General features: G+C 32.6%; 1 protein-coding gene across 2 annotated transcripts; it reads right to left on the reverse strand.

Annotated features, from left to right (window-relative positions):
* Positions 1-1565: 1565 nt before the first annotated feature.
* barr (non-SMC condensin I complex subunit H) lies at positions 1566-12600 on the reverse strand. Of its 2 annotated transcripts, none has more exons than XM_088275034.1 (12): positions 12357-12600; positions 10276-10458; positions 9293-9493; positions 8743-8892; positions 8174-8304; positions 7925-8098; positions 7179-7300; positions 7004-7075; positions 6414-6557; positions 4819-5231; positions 3644-3748; positions 1566-2277 (listed from the first exon to the last, which is right to left on the reverse strand). In XM_088275034.1, exons 1-12 carry the CDS (start codon positions 12429-12431, stop codon positions 1948-1950), a joined length of 2100 nt encoding a protein of 699 aa, XP_088131160.1. In that variant the 5' UTR covers positions 12432-12600; the 3' UTR covers positions 1566-1947. The 2 variants fall into 2 exon arrangements, with proteins under 2 accessions (XP_088131160.1, XP_088131166.1); XM_088275040.1 differs by lacking the exon at positions 12357-12600 and adding an exon at positions 11942-12093 and having other exon boundaries at positions 1735-2277.
* Positions 12601-12812: the final 212 nt, after the last annotated feature.

The following is a 12812-nucleotide window of genomic DNA, read 5'->3' on the forward strand; positions in this document are numbered from 1 at the left end:
TTTTATATGTTAAATATGGCAATCACTTTATTGCTTACGTTTTGGTTACTATATATATTCATTTATCTGTGTTTTTTTTTTTTATCAAACTAAAAATGTTATCTTGTTGCTTTTATATAGCATAATTGCTATGCAAAAATATTATTTTGTTTAATTTGATTTTTTATGTTGTAAGTCTACTTTTTTCACAATTGATACTTTTCTCATAAAAAAATAAAGATGGTAAAAACATTCCAAATATTTTTTATTAGTTTGTATCCCGTAATTGTTGGACCTAATTTAGTGATTCCAAAGTGGTACTAATATCTCCCTGAGGGGTTCAATAGGAATAGTAAGATCATGATTTAAAAATCATGAAATTCCACTGATGAAATTTTGTGTGTGAGAGCCGTGCGGATATATATTATGTATTTTTAATGCAATCTTGCAAAAACGTGCAGTGAATTGTAAACGATATTGAGAACTTTATGGTAAACCAGCATTACATCATATAACGTTGAACTTAATTTGTCCCAACATAAAGACAATTGGGAATTCATAACTTCCCATTGTCTAAATATTTTTCAAATTAACCACTTCATGACTTCGAACAACCAGTGTGGTGTTGGCGGATGGCGCATATGTCGTATCCTGTCAATCCAAGCTTAGCTCATGTGTTTTGGCTTGTTTGCGTTACATGAGATAAACAACCGAACTGAGCTTGCCAGTTGCCACTCGACACTCATAAAGGTTTAGGCAAATTGTTTATTCTAATCCAACTTATTAAAAAATATCATTACATACCGTAGAACGGGGCTACTTGAACTTTGATGCGTTACTTGAGCTCAGTATGTACAAAAAATTATTTAAATATGTAATTGGTCTACAATAATGAACGTATTGTGACAATATGTCAGGAAAACAATGAATCGTGTCGATACATTCATTATTGTAGACCAAATACAGATCTAAATATTTTTTTTGTACTGGGCTCAAGTAACACATCAAAGTTCAAGTAGCCCCGTTCTACGGTATTCATTTTGTTTTATTATTATAGTTAGACTTGTTTTAATTAAAATTATATACTCTTCAAATAAAAAATAAAATTACCTGATATTTATAATTCTATTTTTGTGAAGAAAAAACACAAGCGTGAAGTGCTTACGGAAATTGTAGGTTATCAGGACACAACTGTCATAATATTGCTCAAATTATAAATAAATTGAAGAAAAATTATACAAAATTAACAGTGGTGTAAGATAGGCGCCAACATTGCTGCCTTGTCTTGTCTGTCAGTTCGCTAGTTCTTTTATTTTAATTTTGTAAATTGGTTTTGTCCATCTCCGTAGTGTAGTGGTCAGCGCGTTTGGCTACCGTGCTGGAAATCCCGGGTTCGATTCCCAGGGGGGTCAAAATAAATATGAGTGATTTTCACTCTCATATTTATTTATTATCAGTCTGGTACATGAAGCGCAGGGCTAATCACCTTGCCTTCATGTGTTAACAATCAAGATAACACTGCATTTATACGATGCAGTGCCCTATGCACCATTGGGGGTGCGGATAAGGGTTTGAAGAAGAAGAAATTGGTTTTCAATCATTTTATTTCTTAATCATCCATTCAATGTGATCTGAATTTACTTGATGATGTACATATCGACAAATAAATCAATTAGCTTTGATAATAACAATACAATAAAACAAGACTATAAGGATAATTTTTTTTTGGTGTTTGGTGGATTAAAAATACAAGTCTGTAATATAAAATACAAGTTTATCTTGTAATAAATCTTTATGCAGTTTATTTTATAGATAATATAAGTGATGAAAAATCAACAAATTAATATACAGTTCAATAACATACACATATTCATATTCCAATCAAGTACTTGACACACGACACATTATAATTCAAGAAAGCATGTTTCTATGATTTTGTACTATCGATTTAAACACCCAATGATATGTCTATTTTGGCAGTTCGCTTATAGTAAAGTCTGTGAAATTTGCATTTTTTTGCAAAAGCAATCCTTTTTCATTAGCCAAATGCAGCACAGCAAGAAGTGAAAGCGACACACTCAGTGATTCCTTCATATTAGTAGAAAGCTTCAATGGCAATTTTTTGTAGAAGTTTATGAAGTTTGTTTCTCTGACGTGTTCTACTCCACAGCCGTTGGGATCGTTTTCTTTATCAGTTCCGTCATCACGGTAAGTCAACATTCGCCACGACACCTGTTTCAGTTGTTTCATGTCCACCTTTTTGGCTCGCATTGCATAGGGTATGAATATTTTAGCCACCTGAAAGAAAAACCATATGTATGTAAATTTTTTTTGGTCTAGTAGTTTACAAAGATTACAAATTTTTTGTCCGCCTTCGTAGTTTAATGGTCAGCAAGCTTAGCTACCATTCTGGAGGTCCCGGGTTCGATTCCCAGGGGGGGGGGTCAAGTGATAAGTGATTTTTTCACTCTAAAATTTTTCAATATTGGAATTGAAACCCTGGACTGGTACCTGAAGCGGGGGGCTGATCACCTTTCCTTCGTGTGTTAACAATCAAAATAATACTGCATTTATATGATGCAGTGCCCTATGCACCATTGCGGTGCGGATAAGGGTTTGAAGAAGTTTACAAAATATGTAGGCATTGAATTGGGGATTTTTAACAAAACGATTGGTAGAATAATCATTGAAATCTGGAAATAAATAAGGAATACATAAAGGATTCAGCTCTAGGTAATTAAATTTTAGCGAAGAATGTAAAATGACAACTCTACATAGTTTAAACTATGTACTCTATACTCTACAATGTAGGCTCCCAAACTGGGTAACATCGCCCACTTCGGGGTGATGAAGAAATTTTGTTGGGCAATTCTGGCTTCAGGGGAATTTGGTGTGTGATGTGAAGAGTCAAATGTGCAATAATAGATTGTTGTAAAAATAATATTGTGGTAAAAAAATTTGAGCATTTCATATTTGTTAAGCAAATATTTTTTGCGTGAAATAAAATGCGCTTAAAGGTTTATTAAAATAGCCGCTCTAATTCTTTCAGATATGGGTACTTATAATAAGTAATCCAGTCACAAAAGATAGTACAGCACTAAGTCTGCTAGTAATTAGAGTGTATGAAGAGTCTACATCGCAGTACTCAGAGCTGGAGCTACAAAATCTATTATTTACTAGCTTTAACGGCAGTGGAACAAACTGTCCAAATATGTTTACTGTAATGATACAATATTGCCAATTATACAGCTATTTTTTGATTTTTATAAATAATTTGTAAATGAATTTATTTTTCAGCTTTTATAAATACGGATATACATTTATATTTATTTACATGTAACCTAATCTGATCCCTATTTGTAACTAATAGCGCTCAATGCACCAACTCAATTATTGACTACATGAAGACAAGGTGATAAGTCCTGCACTCCAGACTCTCCGATTTAGGAGTGGAATATATTTTATGGGATACAGATGATGCATAGGAAAAGAGAAGAAATAGTAGGATAGCAGCAAAGGCTATCGCATTCAGGGTTGCAAATCTGTGCTTGTACAAGGTAGTGCGAGTTGCACTCTCCTAAAATGTATATTTATCCTCCCGTGAAAGATATAAATCTGATATTCCTCCCGAGTGATCATAACCCATTGCTTTAAATTGTATTACCTTAGCTGGAGGCTCCACCATATCACCACTCTCGGGAGGCTTGATCTGGTTATGAATATCGCCCCCTAGCTCATCATTACCTTCTAGCCAGTCCCCGCCTTCCTCCTGTAATAAAGAAAAAATCACATCTACATGGAATAGGGCACATTAAGTACAGTAAAATTTGACATTAAATCCTGGTTGTTGTGAGAAAAAAGTAATGATTTTGATTTGTGCATATTTCCATACACTCTGTCCATTTTATTACATTCCACACATAAAATGTAACGCATTTACATTTTATGTGTGGAATGAAGGAAGAAGCATGACAGTTATCCGGGATGAAAATTCTTCTCTCCCCCCTAACCTATCCAAAATTTGATAGGTTAGGGGGGAGAGATCACTTATTTATAAAATAAGAAAGCGCTTATTTAAACATTAAATGACATCTGTGAAAAAGTTGCAGCAATGATGGAAAAGTTTTAACAGGTATTTCAAATACATAATTCATTTTTGTCTACTTTTAAAGAAAAATGTCATTTGTATCATAAAATTGATCTTTCTTTTTTCCTCTATTCTACATTTATATTAAACAGTGTCGAAAGTTCTCTGCACAAAGGATACAGTGAGAGCTTTAGGAACATGGTGAACAGGTCTGAAAACTCCAAGAAAAATTAATCAGGGAAAGGTACACATATCAATATGGGTAAATTAGATTTGTGTGTTTAAACAACACAACAAACAAGGATGATTTGGAAGCACTATATAAACTATCCAAAATTATTATAAACGAAGCATAGAGCATTTGAGACTAAATTTAATGTTTCAATTATTTCCATTGAAAATCATTTCAATGCATTTTAGCAATTCAATGAATAGATGAAAGAAGTAACTGAAAAAAAAAATTCGTTTTGTCCATCCCTAGGAGAGAAAAATGTGAACACAAAAATCTGGACTTCTTCCAAAATGTGGTTCGCTCTATATTGGTATAATGAACACAGGGGTGATAACTAATATTAATGTCTTAATGAATTCAGATTTCGGAGTTTTCGCAATAGATAAATTAAGGTATGATAACCATATTGGCTATGGTACTGAATTATAGCTATCAATGGTTATGATGATAAAATTGTTGGATCCATCGGGCTCATTTCAACCAAACCGAGCTGTGTAAATCTATTTTGGGGTATACTTACATTGTCAGGTTGACTATTGGGGCAGTAGGAATTATCATTGTCATTATTGTAGTCATAGTCGTTAATATCACTCAGCCGGTGGCTGAGGTCCTTTTCATTCTTCGTCTCCTCTTCGTTAACTGTTCTTAGTACCACGCTCTGTTTCAGGTAGAACTTCCTGAAGTGCGTCATGTTGAATCCCCGGTCGATGGGCGTCTTGAAGTTCTTCTCGCTCCAGGCGTTGCTCTGGGACAGTGTCTTCCTTCCAATCATAATCTTGGCCGCAACTATTGTCGAGTATTCTGGACACTCTTTGCACTTTCTGTTGAAATTCATTCCTTCCCCGAGGTAATCCAACTGTTTCTTTTTTCGCGAGGGAGCTTTCTTCACCATTATATTTGTTATAGTTTGACTCTTTTCTGCCACTCTTGACACTGCAATATTTATTAAACTCCTTGTAAAGAATATACGTACATTGGCGGACTTATTGCTGGCAAGCAAAATCTTCCAACCAACCAAAAACAGACTAGTGATACTGATTAATGTTCGAACCATATACAGCCGTTTGAAATTAGAGGACAGATATTACTTGAAGGCAGTATAAATATTTTTTTTTTAAAAATCACAGCATGAATAAACAAATAACTAACTGTACATTAATGAAACAAAGCAAAGGAAGAATCATGTAAGTTGAGGGGGGAGAGGTAGAGGAAATCAAGGAAGAATGATATGATAGACAGTTAGGGTTCCAAGGATAGATAGTAATGTTACAGGCGTTCTCTAAAAGTCATCGAAGATGGTGCATTTTTCACAAGGAGAGGTAATTCATTCCATAGTCTGCCCGCTTGGACAGTGCAGGAATTATTGAAGAATGATGTACTATGACGAGAAATAGATCTCTTGAAAAGAACTAAATGATCTGAAAGGTACATTAAGTTTTGAAAAAGGTATTTACCAACAATATGATTCTGTTTTTAAGTATTTATAATACACATTTTTAATTAATGTATTACTCAGTAAATACCACCTTTTCTTAAAATCTACTGTGACACGTGTTTCGATGCATTCCGCATCATTTTCAAACACAGTAGAGTAGATTTAAAAAAAAAAGTGGTATTTACTAAGTAAAACATTAATTAAAAATGGATTTTTCCACAAAGTGACTGCCGAATCAATTAATGAAATTTATAATATCCAGTTTAACTTCCATAGAATGTATATTATCCACTGACACTTCGTGATGGAATTGCATTTTTAATTTATTATTAGATTAAAACCAATATTTTTAGCTTTTCCACTTTTTTATTTGACCAGCGACCGGGTTTCGTCGTTACCGACACCAGTCTGATGATGTCGGTAACGACGAAACCCGGTCGCTGGTCAAATAAAAAAGTGGAAAAGCTAAAAATATTGGTTTTAATCTAATAATAAATTCCATAGAATGAACTTCCATTTAGCGGTTTTCTAACTTGAAAACTGATATATGATCAGATGCCGCATGCAAAACTGGGAGGGGATTAAGAATAAAGTAGAATATATTCTGGGAAATAAGACTATTCAAAATCGGTCAGTAAACTTAATAATACAAATTAAATGATAGAATCCTTTCAACGTACTTCTGTTGATATTATTTTTCAGTTTCCAATGAGAAGGTCCGGCCCAGGATCCGATAACTGCACTGCAGTAGGAATATTCCAAAAATGCATCGGCGTGTGATGATGGCCGCATATCTACCAAGCGTGCGATTACTCTTGTTTTATCTGTAAATTAATAAACTCGTAATATGATTGATTCAGGTAAAATCCCAAAACATATATATAACCGGCAAGCAAGCAACTTTTTCCCACATCAAGCATTCCGCATTATACGTTTCTATAATGAAAAATATAATACAGTAGTTTTGTATATAAAAGCGTTATCTATTTCTAAATTTGAAGATTATTCAACTCCGAAAAAATAACCTAGCAGTGGAAAAAATAAATCTTGTTAATACCTCCAGATGTCAATGTTGAGAAAGTCTTTCTGATGATTCTTATCAACAATAACAATATTAATGTAAAATAAAATAAAAAAATATCTAAACTAAAATCAATTTTTATAATGACAACACCAAATAATATTGTACAAAGATTAGAAAGAGAAACACATTTTTGTAAATAACCACTACTCTCCAACAATGTTATTAACAATAAATAAAACTGCAAACCTTTTCTTACAGCATGTCTCATTACTCCTAATTCTTCTTCATCACTCTCTACTTGAGCATGTGCATCGTCATCTAAAACACAAAAAAATATTAAATTGCTACTAAAATGTGGTACTTTAACACATTTAATTCAGTCCTAAAGACATAATACTTGTGTCGGCACCGAGAAACTCACCGTAGTTAAAATGATCCGTCATATTATTGGGTAAAGGTTCCACTTCTGCATTCATATCAAAAGCCATGGCCTGTTGGGATAAATTCAAATTGTTTTCAACCCACTTGTTAGTGTCTGCTCTCCTAGAAATACGAAACAAATAAATAACAGACCCATCATTACTAATATAACAAAGTTCGAGAAATAGGTTTACTAAATATTTAGACAAAATCATCATTACTCATAGAAGTAGTATTTTCATAGGATAAAAATAAGATATTCAAATATGAAGTTAAAAATTGATGGGAGTGTCAACAATCAACAACACTTCTTTCAACCATATCGGTCACTGCTATCAAGAACGTCATAAATAAAAAATTGTCAATTTTCAGTTGTGCGTGTTTTCGGAATGCCCAGAAAATGTACTATTTCCCAGCAAAAGAAGCATATTTTTAACTTAATATTTACCCGCTACAGGGCAGAAAGTGTTGTTTTTGCATTTTGAAGAAAAGGTATTGTGTAATTATTTTTATAAATATACTAAATATTTTTCAAATGGAGAAAAAACCATCAGGTTTTACCTAAAAAGATCTGTTGCACAGTAAAAAGTTCAATGCTTGATAAAAATGAAAAAGGCTTGATATTTATTTTTAATACATTGTGTTATATTTTTAAACTTTAAAAACATTCTCCTGAAAAATCAAGTTTTTTTATTTATGACGTTCTTGAAAGGAGTGAGCGATATGTGTATTATAAATTATCCTTACATAGCAGCTTCTTCATCGTCAGGATCCCAATTTGTCAGCGAGAAGCCATGGAAAGGAGCACAGATTTGATCATCATCCTTGATAATTGGAATCTTCATCTCAAAACATTCCAGCTGTTTCGGATCCAGCTGTTTATTGGACAGGTTGTCTATGTCCAGAAATGGTAAATCAGACCTGCATTTGCAAACATATTTATTAGACTTCTAAAAAAACAATAACAATCGATAGGTTTTATATAATAATGCATACCTTAGAATTAATCCGAGAGTTTTATCATCGATTGGCAATGTTGCGTTAAAAGCTCTATTGGAAGAAGTCATATCTCCAGTTGTTGCTGCTAATTGTGCAAAGAATGGATCAATGCACTCATTAATTTCCACCTGAAATATTAAGATATTTAAACTCAGTTGATAAATTTCTAAATTAATATTTTTGAATAAATACTAAATATTTTAAAACCATTGAATCAAATCACCATTATTTGAGCTGTTATAGTTTAGGTCTAGTCTATACATGTAGTTATAGAAAGAGGGTATGGCAGAATAAAAAATCTAGCCTATAAAATAACATGCATAATTGACAAGGGACTTGGACACATTACCCATAACTTGTCAAACTTACAGAAGCTTGTGCTATTAAGTACTGTTCATCCTATTTTTTTTTTCCTATATATGAAGTAGTAATGTCCTTCACTCACGTCATATGTATATTAATTATATTTCAGTCGTTTTTATTGATTGTGTAAATCTGATATGGTGTCCTATGCACCATTGGGTGCGGATAGTGATCAAAAAGATATTTTTTTAAATAATGATTACCTCTCCGTTAAGTTGGTGTTCCACATTAGTAGATAAGGATCCTTTAGCAGCCTTCTTCCTTTTAGTTTTGGTCTGAGTGGCACCTTCTCCATCTTGAACTTGTGTACTTTCTTCCTCTTCTTCTCCATCGGCTTTCTTACCTCTTTTAACCTGCAGTCATTATTTTAGCATCATTTATTTCCTTGAAGTAGTATTTTATGAAGATATATAAATTATCACATTATTATTTCTCAGTATTCATTTAATTTTTTCAAATATTTTTTGGATCACTCCAACTTTTGATATTCCTAAAGATTCTTCTTCTCCGTCTTAATCCTCATTGCTGAGGGTTGTGACCCTTGCAGAAGCAATTCCTAAAGATAAATAACTATAATAAACCAATAATTTATAGTCCAATAATAAAAAATAAAAAAATTGTCACTGAGAATTTTTCTTAGATTTGGCAGCGGACATTTTCCGAACCAATGTACTTCTAAACAATTCTCATAATTATACAAAATTATGAGAATTGTTTATTTATTTTCAAGTAACAAAAAAATGCAAATAATACCTGAGCAGCTTTAGAGAATCCGCCTGCCATCTTCAAAACGTCATGATGAACTGCGTCCACTCTGAAAGAGTATATTCTGGTAGAGGCATCCAGTGTTGTGGATGCCATTTGTAAGTTCTCCATCCGGGAATCATGTTTGCGCAACATGGCAGTCATGAAGTCGATAAGTTGTAAATTCCATGCATTTTCTTTGTTGATTTTCTGAAAGTGTAACATTACTTTCAATCATTAAGATTTATTATTTTTATATATTATAATAATGCATAATGAATTGTTCAATAAAATAAATCGAAGAAAATATAATTGATTATCAATCATGATCACGCAGAAGAACAAATTATTTAGATCTTTAACTTAAGGGTGTTGATTGGCCGGAGCATTTCGTCGTAACGTAACGTCGTAACATCGCTCACGGCGAGCATCAGCGGGCATCCGAAACTATGGATGGAGCGCTCGGCTCGCTGTACTGACTGCCTGAATGCTCGCATTGTAACGTGTTACAATATGACGAAATGGCTCCGGTCAGTCACCACCCTAAGACTATTTCTGAATAACAAAAATACAGATGTGGTTTTATTGTATTGGGTGATCGATATTTACATTTTTTAAGTGTATGTGGAAATGTAAAGATTACTGCCAATTAGTCCAACTCTTTATTCAGAGTAAATCAAATTAAAGAGTTAAAAACATTTCATACATAGTAAAGATATTGAATAGAATTATAAACATTTATATTTTACCGAATTGCATGTTTAAATATTTTAAAATTTTTGTATGAATTAAAATGCACATGAAATAATGATGCATAGCTTCTTGTAAATAGAAAGTTCTTAAGTATAAGTTATTATATTATATTGCTGTCATATTGGAAACTAAGTATTTATTGCATGCTGTGCGGAATTCTAAATCAGTATTAGTGAAGAAAAAAATTATACAGTACAAATTAGTATTCTTTATATAGAAGGCAAAATACATAAACTTACATTTTCTGCGAAGAGTTTCAGACAACCTTGGAAGTGTTCCTTCTGTGGAGAGCTGATGGAGCTAACTGTGGATGCCGCACTTCTACGAGTCGAAGAAGTCTGCGGTGTGCTGAACTGTGAAGTAGCTCTTGACCTGTCTTCAGCGAGTAGAGCCGCCCTTTCTGCTTCATCATCATTCTGTTGCTATATATATCATTATAAAAACTCTTAGAAAACTGTCTCATTAATAAACTGGTAAGAACTAAATTATGATGTTAACACATTGTTGTCGGGCGGATCTGCGCGTTAATTAATGCCAGAAGCAGGCGTTTTTTATGTATTTTGCAAAATTTAAAATTTGTTTAGTTATCAATATGTCCTCATCATCGCTACTAGATTCATTTTCCAATACACTCACTATAATTGTCGCAAGAACAATTCGATAAATTGTCTGTAAAGATTTCATTGTCACTATCATTATTTTACGAAGACATGTTTATGGGGAAAATGTCATTTTACAATTTATTATACTAAGAATAAAAAAGTACGAAAAATAACAGCAGTGCAAAACAATAATCTAACACGTAAGATAACCAACATCAGACTTAAATAACCCAGAAAGCAAATTAGCTTCAAATGTTTATGAAATTTGTCAGTTAGACTACCCCCATTGAGCTTCAATATTCATGATAATGTTGACAGTCTGATTGCGTGGCGTACCTGACCCTGCATAGTGTAGTGTTTCCATTGGAAGTTATCACTCCAACTACTAGTTGTGATGTGGTATTTGGCGCCTACATTGAAATCAGCATATATATGTGTCCTACAAACAACTAGCAGGGCGATTCAGAAAAAAAATGTTTCGCTTCCTATGCACAATTAAGAAAAAACGTTTTTATATGTGTCCCGACCACAATGTGTTAATGTTGCCGTTTAAAACCCATATTCGGGTAAAATCTGTTCTTAAAAACTTCATAGTAAAAACTAAATTTGACAAAATGCTTTTTGACTAGTTTTTACTAGGGAAAACTACAATGGGATATATTTGTTACATTAGATTAAGATAGGCTGAGATTATTTTTTCATAAATGGTTGCTCTCCTGACTATCGCATTTGTGTTTGCACAAATTTTATAGGAGAAAATTTTTTGTGTTTGCTGTTATAACATAATGTATTGGAGGCAGTCTAATTAACTAATCCCCTGGGAATCTAACCGGGGGCTTCTAGCACAGTACCAAAACACGCTAACCACTACACTATGGAGGCGGACAACACTAACATTCTAGTTTAGGGTTTATTCAACACGTTCAACGCCATGGGGGGCACCGGTGACCTCGCCTGTGTTGGACCGCAGCGCCATGGGGGGCACCAGTGACCTCAATCAAGATATTCAAAACGCTTTTTTGCGCTGCCGGTCACACTTGTCCTTTATGGAATAAACTAAATAGAATATGTTATTATAATACGTAAATTACCGAAAAAAATAATTGTGGGTTTCAAAATTAACAAATTTTAGTATTGACGTTTGACGTGTTAAAACTTTGACTTTAAAACCACGACTCAGAATGTATTTAATTATGTCAACTTATTGAGAAAAATATCTTTGCCGAGTTTTCGCATTGAGCTTGGATATGTTTTGAATCAATTCTGTAAAATTTGCAAAAATGTAAAAAAGACTATTACTCACCATCACTGTAATATGCATGTTTGTCTAAAACATTATATATACAAATATTTTGACAGCAAAAAAAAAAGTATAATTTCTACCATGGAATTCAAATTACTTTTCGTGTTTTTCATTAATTGTTTTGTTCTATTTTTGTACATTTACTGTAAGTTTATCAACACTTCAGTTTATTTTTCTAGGTATAAGTACTTTTCCTTGTTTAAGTTTGTTTTTGTATTTTATTTTAATGAACTTGTATTGGCAAAGTTGCTTATATTATACACAATGCTTTCCATAAAAGAAAATAATATGGCATGGCAAAACTTTATTTGATTAAAATGTTAGTTATGATAATCAGGATGTTAATATATACTTTAGAATAAAATTAAATCGCATTCAAGCTTGTATAACTAATAAGAAGTTTAAAAATCCATACATCATTTTTCCTGGCGACGAGAGATGCCCGGTTAACGAGACTCTTTCTCCGTGGGCTTACTTCTTTGGACTTCATAATTACACAGCAAAGTATCGCGTATCACGATAAATATGTGCTGACAAAAGAATCACTTCTTATATATAATAATATAACTTAAATAAGACCGTGACAAACTTTTCCCGCAATGTTTTGCAACGGAAAAAGCTCAATTCCACACTGACAATTTAAATTAATTTTTAAATCTGTATATGGCTATTCAATATTTTTTTAGTTATCCATTAGTCGTAGTCGTGTACTCCAAACCGCACACACAGCGTTTTTCTGTTTTGGGCAAAAAAATATATATATTTATATATATATATATATATATATATATATATATATGTTTAAATATATATATTTATATAAATATACATATATATATATATATATATATATATATATATATATATATAT

Source organism: Brachycentrus maculatus, unplaced genomic scaffold (genome assembly GCF_059751285.1).
Source record: "Brachycentrus maculatus isolate JH-2025_06_01 unplaced genomic scaffold, ASM5975128v1 h1tg000036l, whole genome shotgun sequence".
In the NCBI taxonomy this organism is placed as follows: domain Eukaryota; kingdom Metazoa; phylum Arthropoda; class Insecta; order Trichoptera; family Brachycentridae; genus Brachycentrus; species Brachycentrus maculatus.

What these genes read in the sequence shown, in the direction of transcription:
- barr (XM_088275034.1), bottom strand. Translation starts at nt 12,431, where the DNA reads ATGAAGTCCAAAGAAGTAAGCCCACGGAGAAAGAGTCTCGTTAACCGG. An exon ending in TGAAACTCTTCGCAGAAAAT is followed by an intron (nt 9,494 to 10,275) that starts GTAAGTTTATGT and finishes TTACACTTTCAG; the next exon opens with AAAATCAACAAAGAAAATGC. An exon ending in GACGATGAAGAAGCTGCTAT is followed by an intron (nt 7,301 to 7,924) that starts GTAAGGATAATT and finishes TCGTATTTCTAG; the next exon opens with GAGAGCAGACACTAACAAGT.